Raw genomic sequence first — 16,084 nt, forward strand, 5'->3', positions numbered from 1 at the left:
CACTTAAAGAGCCCAAGAAGACGACACTGACCATTTTGTTCTTCTTGGAGTATGTTTTTTTGAGCAGTCTCTCGTTCATCCTCTCTTGCTCTCGCTGTGCATGATGAAAGAATCCATTCTCCAGTGGATCGACAATAGGCTGAACATTCTCCTCTTCCTCTTCCACCTCCTCGGCTTCCGTTTTTGGCCGTTTCACGACCCTTTTCTCCTTCCACCGCTCCTTCTCCTGTGTTTTCAGAAGCCCCGTTTTCTTCTGCAAAAAGACAGAGAGCACCTTCTTAATCCGGATACAATAACAATGCCATGCGGTCGGTCATACATTTTCATCAATCAACCATTCACGCAGATAGACATGCTTCGGATGGTTTAAACTTGACAGAGATCTGTGTTCCGATGAGTAGTGTTGTCATTATCTTGTTGTCAATGTTTGAATGAAATATTTTATTTGATAGCATGACATTGCACATTTGTCACAAAAAAATGTGTTCCAACATAACCATTTGCGATGAGTTGAGACAAATAAGTTATTCAGCAATTATATGAAGACAGTGCGTCAGACTGATACACGAACAGGAATAATTCCAATCAGTAGATCAGGGTTCTTCACTGTGCAAGAAAACACACTTTTTGGAAACCTTGGACAAAGACAACACAAAGAGCAATCAGAGAGTTGACAACTCAAAAAACGCTTCAACAAAGAATTGGCTTCAAAAAAGCAAGCAAACGCTTGCGCGGCGTGGAACCATAATCGTGTCTCGCTAAAGTCACAGTTAATCTTGTCAACAGCAGAACAATGCTTTAGTGGAGCCATAATCACTTTATGGCTGCGATATAATGAGCTTATGATATGAACTGGACGCCTGCTTTTCCACACGCTGCTGAAAATACACTAGCTCTACACTTGCACCGTGACCAAGCCATTTCCCCTAACTAATCATTCCTTTCACGCTTCAGTCATGGCCTGCTCGGAACTGCTGTTTGTTTATTGGAAGTCAAACACTATTTGCAACAGTCGGGTGTCTTACACAATAGTTTTCCCTCACTCATTCCCTCAAATTCATACCCTGAATGTACCGATCGGTCTAAGAGCTTCATCTGTGATGTGTCAAGCTGTCATTGTTGTGTTTTTTTCCATGGTGTAAAACCGCAATGTATCATACTGAGAGGTTGCCAAACTTATTTTGCCAAATAGGATAACTATCACTACTGATGTGACGACAGTAATACATACGATATTCAGACAGATATTCTGCTTCAGACAACAAAGTGTATGCAGAAAAGTGGTGAAGATTGCACGACTGTCTGTGTCCTATGTGTTGTGTTGTGTTATTTTTGTTATTTTGACTTCAAAATGGCGCCGCGTGAGTGGCTGCCTTTCCAGCAGCTCCTATATTTTGTTGTTCTACTTCTTCCTTTCATAACTTTGCTCCTGTGAATTGGGAATTTCTCCATTGCGAGACTAATAAAGGTTTTCTTATCTTTCTTATCTTATTATATATATACTGTATATATTGCAATTCCAACCGGGGCTGAACAATTTTGGAAAATAATCTAATTGCGACAACCACCTCCCTCCCACCCCCCACCTAAATTGCGATTATTTTTTCAAGGTCCTCTTCTATTGTATTTTTCAACAAATAAGGTAAGCAATTAACTTTTATACAATAAACAATACAGCAGATCTACAACACATTATGGGATACTAAGAAAAAGACAAATGAAGCATTCATTAATCTGAAAGACAGTGTATCTACTACAATTCCAGCTATAAACATCCTAAATACAAAGTCTGATCAGCCTTCACCACGACAACATACTGTAATTGTGCCACACGTGTGGTGGAGAACTCACATAAACTAGAGTGCAGATTTGTACTTTAATACAAACATGACATGTAAACGTGGACTATTTAATCTCTCCATTTATCATAGGGATCGCGAAAGAAATAAAACATTCATGGATAAAACTTGAAGTTTACTGATCTTCAGCCAGTAACATCACACATCACACAAATGTGTAGGACAGGGGTCGGGAACCTATGGCTCGCGAGCCATATGTGGCTCTTTTGATGATTGCATCTGGCTCGCAGATAAAATAAAATTTATAAAACGGTCAAATGTAAAGCGGCACTTTGACACGAGCCATGCTACGTTCGCATCAAAACGCCCTGCGAGAGAGCAGAAAGGAAGCATGCAAGCAAATGAGCAGGGTGCAAGCTAGCCAGCAGCAACTCTGCGAATGGACCCGGCGAACTGACTCTAATTCCGCTCATTTTGCTGGATTTTTAGCCATCGTGAGGAATGGAAAACCATTCACATTAATGGCAAGTATTATTACAAAATTATTTAAAAGAATACATTCAGAGGCTTATTCAACTGACATTTTGTTGAATTCACTTTTAAAATACAGTTTTATATATATGCAGTATATACTGTATATATACAGGTATATATATATATATATATATATATATATATATATATATATATATATATATATATATGGCTCTCACTGTAGTACATTTTCAAATATTTCGGTTATATGGCTCTCTTAGTCAAAAAGGTTCCCGACCCCTTGGTGTAGGAAAAGCACAATTATACATGTTTATGACATAACATCTATCTGGTTCACAAACGGATACGCGCCAGCGGGTATTGCGACTTGGCACTGTCTCATCGATTAAATTATCTTATTATCTATTAAATTATGTTTTAGTCTTTCTATGGTTTCATCCATTTAACATACGCCCAAAATTATCTCCTTACCGCTGACAGTTTTGGACGGCCACTGCCATGACAGAAACAATAAATCATTCAGACTTAATTCCAAAACTAGATATTTATCAAAGAATTATGATCTCTCGAAAGGCAGATGTTTTGATAGAGCAATTTCATTTGATTATGCAGGCCTATCTACTATAATGTCGACTGTGTGTGTCACGCTGTGGCACCTTGACATACAAAACAGGATTGCCCCATTTCCAACAAGCATGACCTTATAATTGTTGTTTGAATACAGGTTTTGTGGGATGTTTTCATTGTCAGTTTTTTAAATATTTATAGCTTCAGTAATGTTATTTTTTTTCTTCACAATCGTGTCCTGACTTTTGAGTTTGACTTGCGTTTGAATTGCTGCAAAATACAAGAAAGTTGCTCCCAAAATGAAGCAATTGATTTGCAAAATGAGAAAAAAAAAAATCGTGCCTTGCATTGTATCCTCACTTTTCACAGGTAATATGTTCCAACAGGTGAATTTCCACCAAGTGGAAGTACACGTTTTATACATTTATTTATTTGTTTGATTTTGCAGGTGGATATCCGCCTCCATTAAGCCGTGACTAACCCCCACAGACGGTTCCCTTCCCAACCTCCTAAACACTTGCTACACTTAATAAATTGAACTAATTTAACTGCAAAATGAAGAATAAATGCCGAGCCGCAGGCTGCATTCATAAATTGTGAGCGCTTCATGCTCTGCACACCGACAGCGGACGAACACGACGGAACGTTGGCTAATAAACTATGTTCAAGTTTTTCTTCTGCCATCCATCCATCCATCCATCAATCCTTTTTCGACCGCTTATCTGGGGTGGGGTCGCGGGGGCAACAGCTTAGCAAAGAAGCCCAGACTTCCCTCTCCACAGCAACTTTTTCCAGCTCTTCCCGGGGGATCTCAAGGCGTTCTCAGGCCAGCTGGGAGACATAGTCTCTCCGGCATGTCCTGGGTCGTCCCCGGGGCCCAGAACGCGTCACCAGGGAGGCGTCCATGAGGCATCCTAATCAGATGCCCAAGCCACCTCATCTGGCTCCTCTCGATGTGGAGGAGAAGCGCCTCGACTCTGAGCAGTTAGTTGGAGATAGAAAGAGTATACTCGGAGGACTTGGAACGATGATTGCAGTCAAGAAATGTGGACATTATGGGCATGAAAAGAGAACGCTCAAACTTTGTTGCTTTTGTTTACCTGGAGGATGAACCGGAATTACATATACATGCATTTTTTTAAAAAATTCTCAATTTGCAAAAAAAATTGTGTCATATCGCAATCACTCAGAGGAAACACAAAGTTGTTTTGCCCCTTCCATCTGACCTTGGGTGCTCTGTACCGACCACCAGAAAACAGCTGGAATAGCCTCCAACTATCGCAGAACCTCCGTGAGGGAGGATTAGCGGTTTAGAAAATGGATGAGTGAACATCGGGTAGGATATTACCCTTTGATTGGCTACATTCTGTCACGTCACAGATTGCTGAGTCAACTAGGTCAGGCGGATTCAGTCAGGAGAACTCCCACCCCCCCAACACAAGAAGATTTTTGTCATAAATATTGAACATGTTCATTAGATTGTTGGCCCCAACTGGTTGTGGACCCTACTTTTGAGACAAATCCACACCTCACACGTAAGGATCATTGTATAAGTCTTATAAAGACATAAGATTGTCTGGCGTTTGACGTCTTTGGTAGGGAAGGGTCAAAATTGGGACAAAAACAGCCCGATTGTCCTAATGGGTGTACTCGGGCTAAGTAAGTGTTATATCAGCAAATATTAAGTACTTTATGTTAAAATAATAATGTGCAGTCCAATACTTCTGCTCCCTTGAAAAGTGAACTGAATTGCTCGATGGAAACATGGCCTTATGTGCCTCTTAACAATATTTACCCCATGGAGATCATCCACCAATAAACTAGTTCTGAACAAATATTTAATATGCTGTCACAAGTGATCTTATGCATATGGTTAACATCCCTTCTCAAATGTCTGACCCACAGTTCAAAAATCGCTCTGAACGCCTTGAATGTAATTTTGCTCTTACCGAGTCCTCTGCAAATTGAGTAGAGCACAAAACAGAAACAACTTGCAAACCTCAGTGGCTCAGTGTGTAATGGCCAACATTATTCATTCAGAAAGGTAAGGGAGCCAAATAATGAAGCTTTAAAAGCAATTCCTGTGTTTCTAAAGAAAGATTGACGTACAGTACATACCTATATTAATTATAATTGGGGATGTGCTAAAGGATCCTGATTTACCTCATCTATATGCTTAAATACAAATTATTCATGTCACTCACCCCATACAGCACACTCCAGTGCACTTGGAACTCTCACATAAGACCATAGAGAAGCTATAATAGAAAAATAGCACCGTGAGTCAGTTCCTGTCTGATATGTTCAGACTGAACATAATTGTACTCTATATGGAAGAAAGCGTGCCAGATTGTGGTAGACGAGAGCTATTATTAAATAAACAGGAGGAAGTGCATGCCACCAGCACCATCTATTCATGCTGATATTCTTCAGGGTGACAGGGGAGTCAGAATCTATTCCAGCTGGCAAGGTACACCTTGGACCAGTCAATCACAGGACTGACTCATAGAGAAAGACAACCATTCACATTCAGATTACGCACACACACGCGCGCACGCACACACACACACACACACACACACACACACACACACACACACACACACACACACACACACACACACACACACACACACACACACACTTGGGGTGACAGAGCCTTCTCCATACCCGCTGGAAATCTCTTCTAATACACATCCGTGACTGTACCCTCATTCAAACTCACACCTCAAAACCCACCTTTTTTTACAACTGCTTTCAATCTGTGATTATGGTCATCAGCCTTGCTTCTGCTGTGTCCGTGCTATATCATGATGTTTTTCTTTAATGTTCACTTTTAGAAGTCGTGTATAACTCTGAGAACTTAGGTGAATTTTCTTTTGACTCTGCAGTAGTCTGATTCTTGTAAAGTGTCTGAGTGTCATGAAAAGCCCTGTACAAATAACATTTATTATAAGGAGGAGTAATAGTAGTAGTAGTTAATTTTATTTTTTTTATGTTGCTATATTTTTATAACTTGAACTGAAGGGAACTTTGAAAAATCCTCACCCTGCCCATTTTGCATAGAGTCAACAAAATGATTGCATTCGATCTGCAATGAAAATAAACTATTGAAACTATTAAGTGAGGCGGCCCGGTGGTCCAGTGGTTTGCGCGTCACCCTCACAGTGCAGAGGTACTTGGTTCAATTCCAGCTCCGGCATCCCTGTGTGGAGTTTGCATGTTCTCCCCGGGCCTGTGTGGGTTTTCTCTGGGTACTCTGGTTTCCCCCCACGTTCCAAAAACATGCATGGCAGGTTCATGGAAGACTCTAAATTGTCCCTAGGTGTGAGTGTGAGTGTGGATGGTTGTTTGTCTCTGTGCGCCCTGCGATTGGTTGGCAACCGGTTCAGGGTGTCCCCCGCCTACTGCCCAAAGACGGCTTGGGATAGGCTCCAGCACCCCCGCGGCCTTTGTGAGGACAAGCGGATCGGAAAATGGATGGATAGATGGATGGTATTAAGTGACAACAGAAAATAGAAAATGTGTTGCTAGTGGCACTAGAACAGCAAAGCATCCTTGTGTCACTCAAATAAAATTCAAAGCGCATGTTGTTTCTAGTCACGAGAGGGTTTTTTGTTTTTCCAGAGAAATCCCCACTGTGACACAACACAGAGGCAAACACAGCAGCGGTGACTCAAGGGATGCACTTCAGCACGCCAAAGTTTTGGGCAATTTAATACCAAAGAAAATGCAACCGACTTTAGTATTCCATCACTGCCGACAGACTTTTAAGATGTCTGAGGAGCAAGTACTGTACATAGATTTATTGCTCGCTTGTCACACTGATTGTGTAAACATTATGGCAGCTCGGGGACTTGTCATGACTTAGACAGGATTGATTTTATCATGCAGTCCCAGGCAAGCACGCCAGCACGCTGACAGCAAAAGCATACTCCTACCACCGGATGTTGCTGTCAGGTACTTCTAACAACCCCTTGATTAAGACATTCATTACCCCTCCTCCCCTTTATCACTCAAAGAGCGTAATCATTGGGTTGCACCGGCGAGAGAAAAGAGACCACGTTTTGTGTCAAAAAGCTTATCAGCCTGTGAACAAGAGAAGGCACAAATTTCTACTGTGATCAATGTTGCATAATGAAGCGCGTCCATTTCACCTTTTGTTAATCAATGCATTGTATTTTCCTGTTCATTTGACTTAACAGCTGAAGGTCCCCTGTGAGTGGATGCTCATTTTCTCAATAATGTAGTGATATGCAATGCATTATGGGAGAGCAGGGGAAAGAAGCAAGAAAGTCCGGGATTAATCCTAGCCGGACACTTTGTTGCTTTACTAAAGCAGGTAACAGAGGTCAGTGAGCTTCTTGTCTCACCTAGTTTTGGTTTACTTCTGACTGTTTGGGCAGCTTTGTTGTTGCCCTGTTTTTTGTTTTTGTCTTTTTTTTAGCAGTGCATATAATGTGTAAATTGAATCACATGGAATCATTTTCAGATTTGGATGGTAAAAGAATCAGCGCTGAAGGAAAGCCAGAGGTGTTAAATTCAAGTGCAGCAAGTAAAAACCCTGCCACTGTCGGGCTTTTGCCACAAGTGCTTTAACGGCAGGTAAACAAACTTTTGAGCAGAAGCACCTGTGGCTCAAGCCAAACTGTGGCAAAGTATTTACTTTCTAGACCTGGATTTGACATCTCTGACAAGGAATGATTCAGTCTGACTCAGAGAATACATTCTTTCAATTTATCCACAAATTCTCTCTTCATCTGAACAACCCACCCAGAGTTAAATATATTCTAAAAGAGAACTAAAAACATGAAAGGAAGCTATGGAGGGCTTAGGAAGTGTATATTATAGCGAGCCATGGAGGGGAGAGTGGGGAAAATTAACCCCCTTTAAGAAAGATATCAATTCTCTCTAAAATATAAATAATTTGAAAATGATCATGCAGAATGCACACAAGAAGTAGGCCTAAGTAAATACATTAGGAGATGCCCTCACATACCCCCCACTCCACCCAATGGCGTAAGAGCCATCCCACAAGTGGTTTTGAAACATACAAACTCAGTATTTGTGCATAATAAGTAAACTCTATTTTAAAATGTTGACAGTGCACTTATTTTAAGCGAGACACAAATGTTAAGTTCCTATTCCACTGAGGGGCCAACGCTTGCTAGTGTTGGTGAAGGTAGCAAAATGAGAGCCCACGTCAAGGTTCATTCAAGGTGGCAAGCGTTCAAATAACTTTAGAAGTTCGCCGACAGTTTCAAATTTGCTACTTTCCCAAACACTCGCAAACGTTCACGACCTCAATGGGTATCTCAAAAGAAAATGTTTGATTACCGTATTTTCCACACTAAAAGGCGCACTGGATGATGAGGCACAACTTCAATGAATGGCTTATTTTGTAATTTTTTTCATATATTGGACACACCGCACTATAAGACGCAATCTACAATACATCCACTAGATGGAGCTACGCTTAAGGAAATACCAACAGAACTGTAGCAACGCCACTCGAGTGAAGTGTGCCTCAGCAGTGCATAGTCCGCTGCTCTCTGCTGTGCACGCATCAGCGCGAGCACGTACGCACGTGCTTCAACCAATCAGCGCCGACGCAACCACGTCACAGATCAAAGAAGCTTTGAACAAACGAAAACAGCTAAGCTTAGCTCTTGAGTGGCGTTGCTACAGAACGATCAGATGTCAGTAAAAAAAATTCATAAAGCAGCGACACAGTTCACTTAACCAACAGCAATTTGTAACATTGACTCGTTAACATTGAACTCTCTTGCTGGTGCTCAAGTTACGTGTTCAACTGCGTAACCCGATCGCCTTAAGCCATTTTGGGGTTGACATATTACCGTAATAACCATACACAAGGCGCATCGGATTTTAAGGCGCCCTGTGAGCTTTTCAGAAAACGGAAGGCTTTTAGGTGAACCTTTTAGTGCGGAAAATACGGTATTGCCAATTTCAAATCACATTACATGAAATCATGTCACTTTTTTTTTTGCATTTGCCAACTATAACTATTATCTTATTTTAAATCGGATAATCGGACAACACACATGCATGCACTCACACACACACAAACACAAGACAGATCATGGCTCAGAGCACTGAGTGCGTGTGTGTGTGTGTGTGTGTGTGTGTGTGTGTGTGTGTGTGTGTGTGTGTGTGTGTGTGTGTGTGTGTGTGTGTGTGTGCGCATAAGACTGCGTTCACTGTAGCGATGCAATGTGTGTTCAGATTTACCAACTCAAGCGAATGGGCTTGCCCCCAATCGCAACGCATTGAACACGTCAATAGTGCAGCCTATCGACGCAAACTGCGTTGATAGGCATATGAAATACACATCACGAAAAAAAATTTAAATTCATGTAACATAACCAATTTCCGGTAACAGTCAGTACAGCGCTCTGGTCACAAACTGATCTGGTCACTTGCCAATGACAGTGCAGAAAGGTAGAGAAGAAGAATTTCAAGATCTGATTTGATTTTTTTTAAATTGATTTGCCTGCATTGTGAACAAGGCCCTTCATGCAGACACTGCTAGTCACAGATTGCCGTGAGCGGAAAGAAAATGTGACCAATGCGTCCTGTGAACCTGCCCTCGACTGTCATGAGAGGCCCCCTGCTTGCTGCTCGGCCCACACACTGCAGCCCAAAATATAGTTGGGTGTCATTTCCACGGGTTTACACACACACACACACACATGCTCTCCTGAGAGAGGAAGTGTTGCCTTGGCAACAGTTCTCTCTACTGATGAAGACTAACATACATTCCAATAAAAACAATCAGCCATCACATATTTCTAAACTGACTATTAAATGTTGCCAATTAAATGAGATGACAGAAATTCTTATGAAGAAACATCTCATGAAGAGTAGAATTATTATAACTGTGCAGTTTTTTTTTTGCAGTATTTAGCTTTCTATCAAAGTTGACAGGCATTCTACTTGTAATCTTGTAATTTCTTTTCACAGCAACCCATATGAAAAAATAAATAAAAGATCCCTTCTCCACGCGTACAAAGGATGACAGAAGTGTTCTGATTTCTGGCCGAATTTCTCAATGTGTCATGCTGTGAGCTGAACCTCGGTAAGAAGGTCTTAATTCACACAGACTGACAGAGCTGAGGAATCTCAGCCACAGACAAGTGACAGGCAAGAGTAGTGGAAATGGTCCTGTCTGTCTACATCTACACATTACTGCAGCCAGAGCAGAGAACTTCTTTCCTTAACACATCTTCTGTTTTTGTCTTGTCTGAGGAAATGACAGGGACAGAAAAAAAAAATGAAACAAGTAGCTCATCATCACCTCGACTGAAATAATCTCTATAATGATTGCAGCACTAGTCTGTGGAACATCCAAAGTAACCTGCCCTGGCGTTTGTCCAAATATTTGTTTCTGTTGTTTTTTTAACGTTACACTAGAAACGGTTACTGCTTCAGTACTTCGCTCCATAAATATCACAGCATTCTTTAGTACGTCATTCCTCACAGGTTTTATGTGTGGATAAGCCATGATGTTACCCCCCACTGTGCTTCACAGCCGAGCTTGTGTGTTTTGCATCACAAGCAGATCCTTTCTTTTGCCAAATATTGGCCTTGCCATCACTTAAGAGGTTCTTGGTCTCATCAGTCATATTTTCTACGTTGGAAAGTATTTAATGTTTCAATGTCATAAAGAAATTAAATTATATTTTTTATTCCAACTACAGTCATACCTCAGTTTTCGACCATAATCCGTTCCAGAAGGCCGTTCGAAAAGCGATTTGTTCGAAATCCGAAACTATTTCATTAGCCCATGATTAGGGGCAAAAGGGAAAAAGTCACATTTGCCTAAATCGCAACAAACACGTCTGCTCACAATGAACGTTACATGAGGAAGCGTCACTTCCTCATGTAAGGAAGCCTAGAGGAGTCGAGTGGCCATACCTGTCAACTCATACGGTTTAGCCATAGTTAATACGGATTTTGTGGTGAATCTTACGTATATGGCCGTATCGCACAAATCATACGGATTCTGAAAATTTCCGGTTTTTTTTTTCACCACCTCCAAATGATTTGGAGATGGTGAAAAAAGTAACGCAGGAATACAACTCTGAACACAGTAATGCCACTAAGTAGAATGATGATTAGACATTAACCAGACATTGTATTATGGAGATCTACAATAAATATCATTGAAAATTTTGTGGGGGGTTTTTCTGCCGTTATTTTGACATATAAAATGCTTTGGTATGTTATAAGGATTTTTTGCTCTTTATAAGGATTTTTTTGGTAGTTTATACAGGTTGGCGCTCCGAAAAGTTGACAGGTATGAGTGGCGTATTCGAGTTTGCTCAATTTGGTCGAAAACCGTTTTTCATTCGTAATCAGAGGCGTAAAAATCTCGAATTTCTGGTTTAAATCCGATTTGGTCGATAACAGAGACGTTCGAAAACCGAGCTTTGACTGTAGTGCTGACCTACTAAGAACCTTGATCTTTAAAGTTGTTTTGTGTATTTGACAAGAAATTATGGGTCCAGAGCAGTTTTTAGTACCACTTTTAGTGCCACTATTTCCAGTGGGCAGGTTACAAATTGAGACTCTTTAAAATCTCTTAAATGATTTAAATAGTTGGCTAACAGTGGCTGTTATATTTATTCCGTGTTCACAAAACAAAAACAGCAGGAAGAATACACTTGACATCAACTGAAATGTCATCTGGCTTGTGATGATCCTTGACCACAGTGTTTTTGAAGAAGTCGAGGTCCAACATTAAAACAATTACTCTGGAAACTCGTCAACCAGAGGCTGATAGCAATAAAATGACCTCCAGGTAGCAAAAGACAAGTGAGCAAGCAGAGTGCTGTGTTCAATTCTGGATGTAACAATGCCTGCAGTATAATTGCACCCTGCCGAGTGCACTCTAATCCTGTGTTTAACAGGTACAGTAGCAGATGGGAAATGAGAAAGTGAACGAGAGAGAGGGAAAAAAAAAGAAAAAGGTATTGCCAAAGGCCTTGGACAGAAGCCATTTCACCAGGCGGAAGATAGAGAGAGAGATGCGAAGGGTGTCAAGAGGAAAGAGATCTACCAGCAGTCAAGGCTAGAAATACGTACGGCCAACTGACAAGTCATTCCAGAGGGATGTAAATAATTACTGGAGAAGAGAGGCAGAGACTAAGAGCCTGATTCACTTAAGGTCTCTGTGTGCAAAAATGGGTGCAAATTTGAACTGATGCATGCTGACTCATTTTTTTCACTTTTTTTCTCTGCCTTTTCCACATGTTGAGATGTTGATTGTTTTCAATTGCTTTCTATTGTATTGTTTTCTCCTTATGTAAAGTTTTTTTTTACCTCTGCTTTATATCGCTTACATATCAGTCTTACATCCCTAGCATCTAATCTATTTAAATATGATGTTCTTTATTTATGCTATCCTGTCAAAAACTTTGGTCAACGATGTTATTCACAAAGCCCTCTTCCTGTGTACTGTACATTAAAATGGATTGGATTGGATTGATTGCGCACACAGATAGGGAAGCCGATCTAATAATGGGGGAAGTCAGGCTTGTGGTGTCTTATTTTGTATTCTTAAGTAGCATGTCTGAAAGGCAGGGGCAATCGAGCGCGCAAAGTGGGGAGAACCTTTCTGTTTTTTTAAACGATCCCCCAAAGCTATTAGGACATTTAATCTATTCTGTAATTAAATTTTGGAGCTTCTGAACAATCTAAGGCAAAACCTTGACAAACTACAGCCCGGGGGCCACAGTCAGCCCGCCAACAGGCCCGTACGGGCCCTCGCTGTTACCATAAAGTCAAAGTAAAAGTTAAAATATGCAGTGCTTTTCATTTTAAAATGTGCTTTTATTTCATGTCCCTTCATGTGGATTCTAGTACGAGCTCGGTAGCAAGCAAGAGCCACGACTTGATGTTTGCAGTGTTGCCAACTTACCGGTAGCTATATTTTGTAACTTTTCCAACCCATCGAGCGACCCACCCCTACCACAAAATAAAAATAAAATGAGCTAATCTAGCTTCAAGCAGGAAAAACTAAGTATATTATTGATCTGAGATATTCGTTTCTTGAATGTGCTTATTTATGCATAGCTATGATAACGATAAATCATTCAGCCCTCCAGCAAATGTGACCAGCTATAATGCCGACAAACAACTTGGTGGGCGGGCACTGCTTTCTGTGGCCTGCCCGTGGGCACAGGTCTGCAAACAACCCATTCAGAAATAAAAAGTTTGAACTGAAACTGATATTTGTCTTTGTAATTGCCCCACGGAAAATGTTCCTAGACAAAATAATGCGATCTATAGCTATACGCAATGTGAATTTAAGGAATCATTAAAGTTCATTATGTAAAAAAAGGAAACGCATTGTTGAGTTGTTATTCATATTTTATTTTTAATGTTAAATGAAAGCCTCGTTCACCCTGTAAAATTGTTCCTAAAAATTACAAAGTTGCTCCTCAAATGAAGTAATCAATTATCAAAACTGGCCTTCAAAGAAAAAAAAAGTTGATTTCAAGCTTTGATCTCATGAAAATGTTTGTCATTCAATTCCATCACTTCATTTTGTACTCCTGGCGCTCTCCCAGATGTTTTCAGGAGAAAACCCATCAACGCTATCTGAGGCACAAAACCCACTTTAAAATATGGCGCTTTACCCCACATTTACGTCTATTTGCCAGCAGCACGGGCAATTTGTCACAGAGAGTGAACATGCAATTTTGCGCCCGCTATTTGGGATCTTTGAAAAATACTCTAGTCTTCGTAAATCACAAATGCTCATATGACCTGCAATACCAGGAAAATGACTTGGTAAAAATGTCACAAAGCATCAGCAATGTAACCGAAAAATTAATTGACATGGGAATTTTAACAATTTGTTTCCTTAATGTTACCGAATAAAGTAATTTATAATTCACCGCGAGAAAAGCATCATTTACATGAAGTAGTCACCTACTTACACTGCATCATGCGCCGCATTTTCATCCTCATCTATATTAAATGAGCAGCTGGCAAGGCACGTGTACACGGCAGCACATTCTTCTCATTTGCATATACAAAGCTTGATGAATTAATAAACATTTCAAACACCTACAGGACAGCATGCCCACATGGACAGTTAAACCAATGTACCAAATTCACATTTATATAGACTTTATGATTAATGAGGTTTTCTTAATTTGACTCATTAAGTTGATGCTCTCACTGCTCTAAAAAAAAACCTCATAACAATAAGGCGCTTGCCTTATAGACGATTTGATGAAAAAAATAAAAAATGCACCAGAAATGTGTGTGCACGGGCACTCTCTGTAACTTCCACGAACCCAGACTAAGCTTGGTTCACAGCCAACAGACAAAGATGTTAGTCTTTCCATCAAGATGTACCACTCGAATATAATTCCTTGACACCAATTACATCTTTACTATTAGCTAGGACTATGGTGGCATCTTGTAGCATTCTTGAGCCAGAGCATATAAAAACTGAATAGGTGTGCAATTCATGCAACAGTCTCCCTGTCTCAGAAAGCCAGTAGTTCTGAATAATGTCTCTGATGTCAGATTATAGCCTTTAATGTACTGTGGCACATCTGCTTGCTTTTATCGTAATCAATCTAGAGTGAAATACGAATTCCAAATCGTTACCATAAAGTGCATGTTTGCTGGCAGCAATTTACTGCAAAAACCTTTGCTACATCTTGCTGTGTTTCATATGCTGCATGTGTGTGTGTGCTTCCACTCGGGATCATACAGCTGCGCGCCTCCCATCTCCGAGCCTTCCCCGTAATGAGGAGTGATCCATTCCCCTTCAGTGGAGGAAAGACATGTTTATACAGCTCCTGCTCGCAGGCAGCAAGAGGAGAAAAACTGATTACAGAGGCACTCTGGTCAAATGTCAACACAATGCTGCACAAGTAGAGACACACATCAAACGCTGCAGCAAGAGTGCGAGCAGACGGCTAGTGCTTAGTGAATCAGCTAAAGGCAAAGAAACCTTTGAGTTTACAAATAGAGTCATTTCCTCTGTTGTGGACCTTGTAAAACCCCAAGAGGATCGTGTGTGTTTACTGTGGTCCATTGGACTGAGCTAAATTAACTTATCTTTCGACAAAGCACCGAAAAATGGACCGCATGAAGAAAATGAACCATGTGGCAAATCACCATGTGGCGGGTTGATGAAGCCCTGAACAAGAGGGCAGCAGGTATGTTGCAGGAACAGCAATTCATTACAAGAGCCCCCCATCTGAGAAAATTAAGAGCAGGGGGCTAACTGTGATTCATCTTGCTGAACAGACAGAAAATCAGCACAGACAGCAATGTGCAGTCCCCGTGAAGCCATAACTGAGAAGCAGTGAGGAGGACTGTTTGAAAATTGCAAACTGTGCCTCGCATACACAAAATTATTTTGGATGCCATAGCGACAGCAAACATCTTGGATTGAAAAAAAAAACAGATAAATAATCATCTAAATTGTTATGAGGAAAGAAATGACAAGGAAAACACATTCAATTTTTTGTCATTTATATCGAGCATTGCAATAAACAGAAGCTGCAGACCAGCAGTAGATAGAGGCCAAATTGTATTCAATCCAATTCCTTTCAGGGTGACGGTAATCATACCAGCTAATCAAAACTACTTGGACGGACACTACATTGTATGTTGGAGGCACACTGGAGATTTGGGTCAACTGCTCATCTGGATTTGATGCGACTCATATTGCTCAGCCCAGCGTTGACTGATTAATAAGGGGTTTTCCTCGACCTTGAGTTCACCCTCAATCTGAATACTTCTACTTGAAATACATTGTGGACAATTCTATAGACAACTGTGTTGAGAAATTCGCTTGCTCAATGACAACTTTCCACACTTATGGACAGTGATATTTCCCAGCATAGCAAATTTTGTACACAATGTAGAAACGACAGCACTTTGGTATCCTTGGACTGCTTCAGTTGCGTTTGCATTGGCTTGGTTGACTGTGTCAAGGCTGTGTTCATGTTGACATGCTCATTTCTCACCCAAAAACTGAAAGATTATCTGTCTGTACATTATTTGATCTTTTATTTTATCTGGTTCAAATCTAGATGTTATTTATTTATTTATTTTCTGTGAGGCGGAGGGAACTAGGGTGCAATGAAACATAACAATTAACCAATTGAATGAATTTTGATTTTCCCCAATAGTGCTCATGGAAATGTATAATACCTTCTCACCCATAT

The 16,084-nt window shown here is 40.6% G+C and overlaps 1 protein-coding gene across 6 annotated transcripts in view; it reads right to left on the reverse strand.

Moving 5' to 3' along the window:
• The window catches only part of fbrsl1 (fibrosin-like 1), a 293,286-nt gene that overhangs the window by 224,964 nt on the left and 52,238 nt on the right, over nucleotides 1–16,084 (reverse strand). For all 6 annotated transcript variants that reach the window (XM_086112254.1, XM_086112255.1, XM_086112250.1 and 3 more), the window contains exon 2: nucleotides 32–253. In XM_086112254.1, coding sequence (XP_085968380.1) covers nucleotides 32–253 — 222 coding nt within the window. The remainder of the gene's footprint in view (nucleotides 1–31; nucleotides 254–16,084) is intronic.

This window comes from Hippocampus guttulatus, chromosome 5, assembly GCF_054856545.1.
Source record: "Hippocampus guttulatus isolate MCC_2025c chromosome 5, RoL_Hgut_1.0, whole genome shotgun sequence".
NCBI lineage: Eukaryota > Metazoa > Chordata > Actinopteri > Syngnathiformes > Syngnathidae > Hippocampus > Hippocampus guttulatus.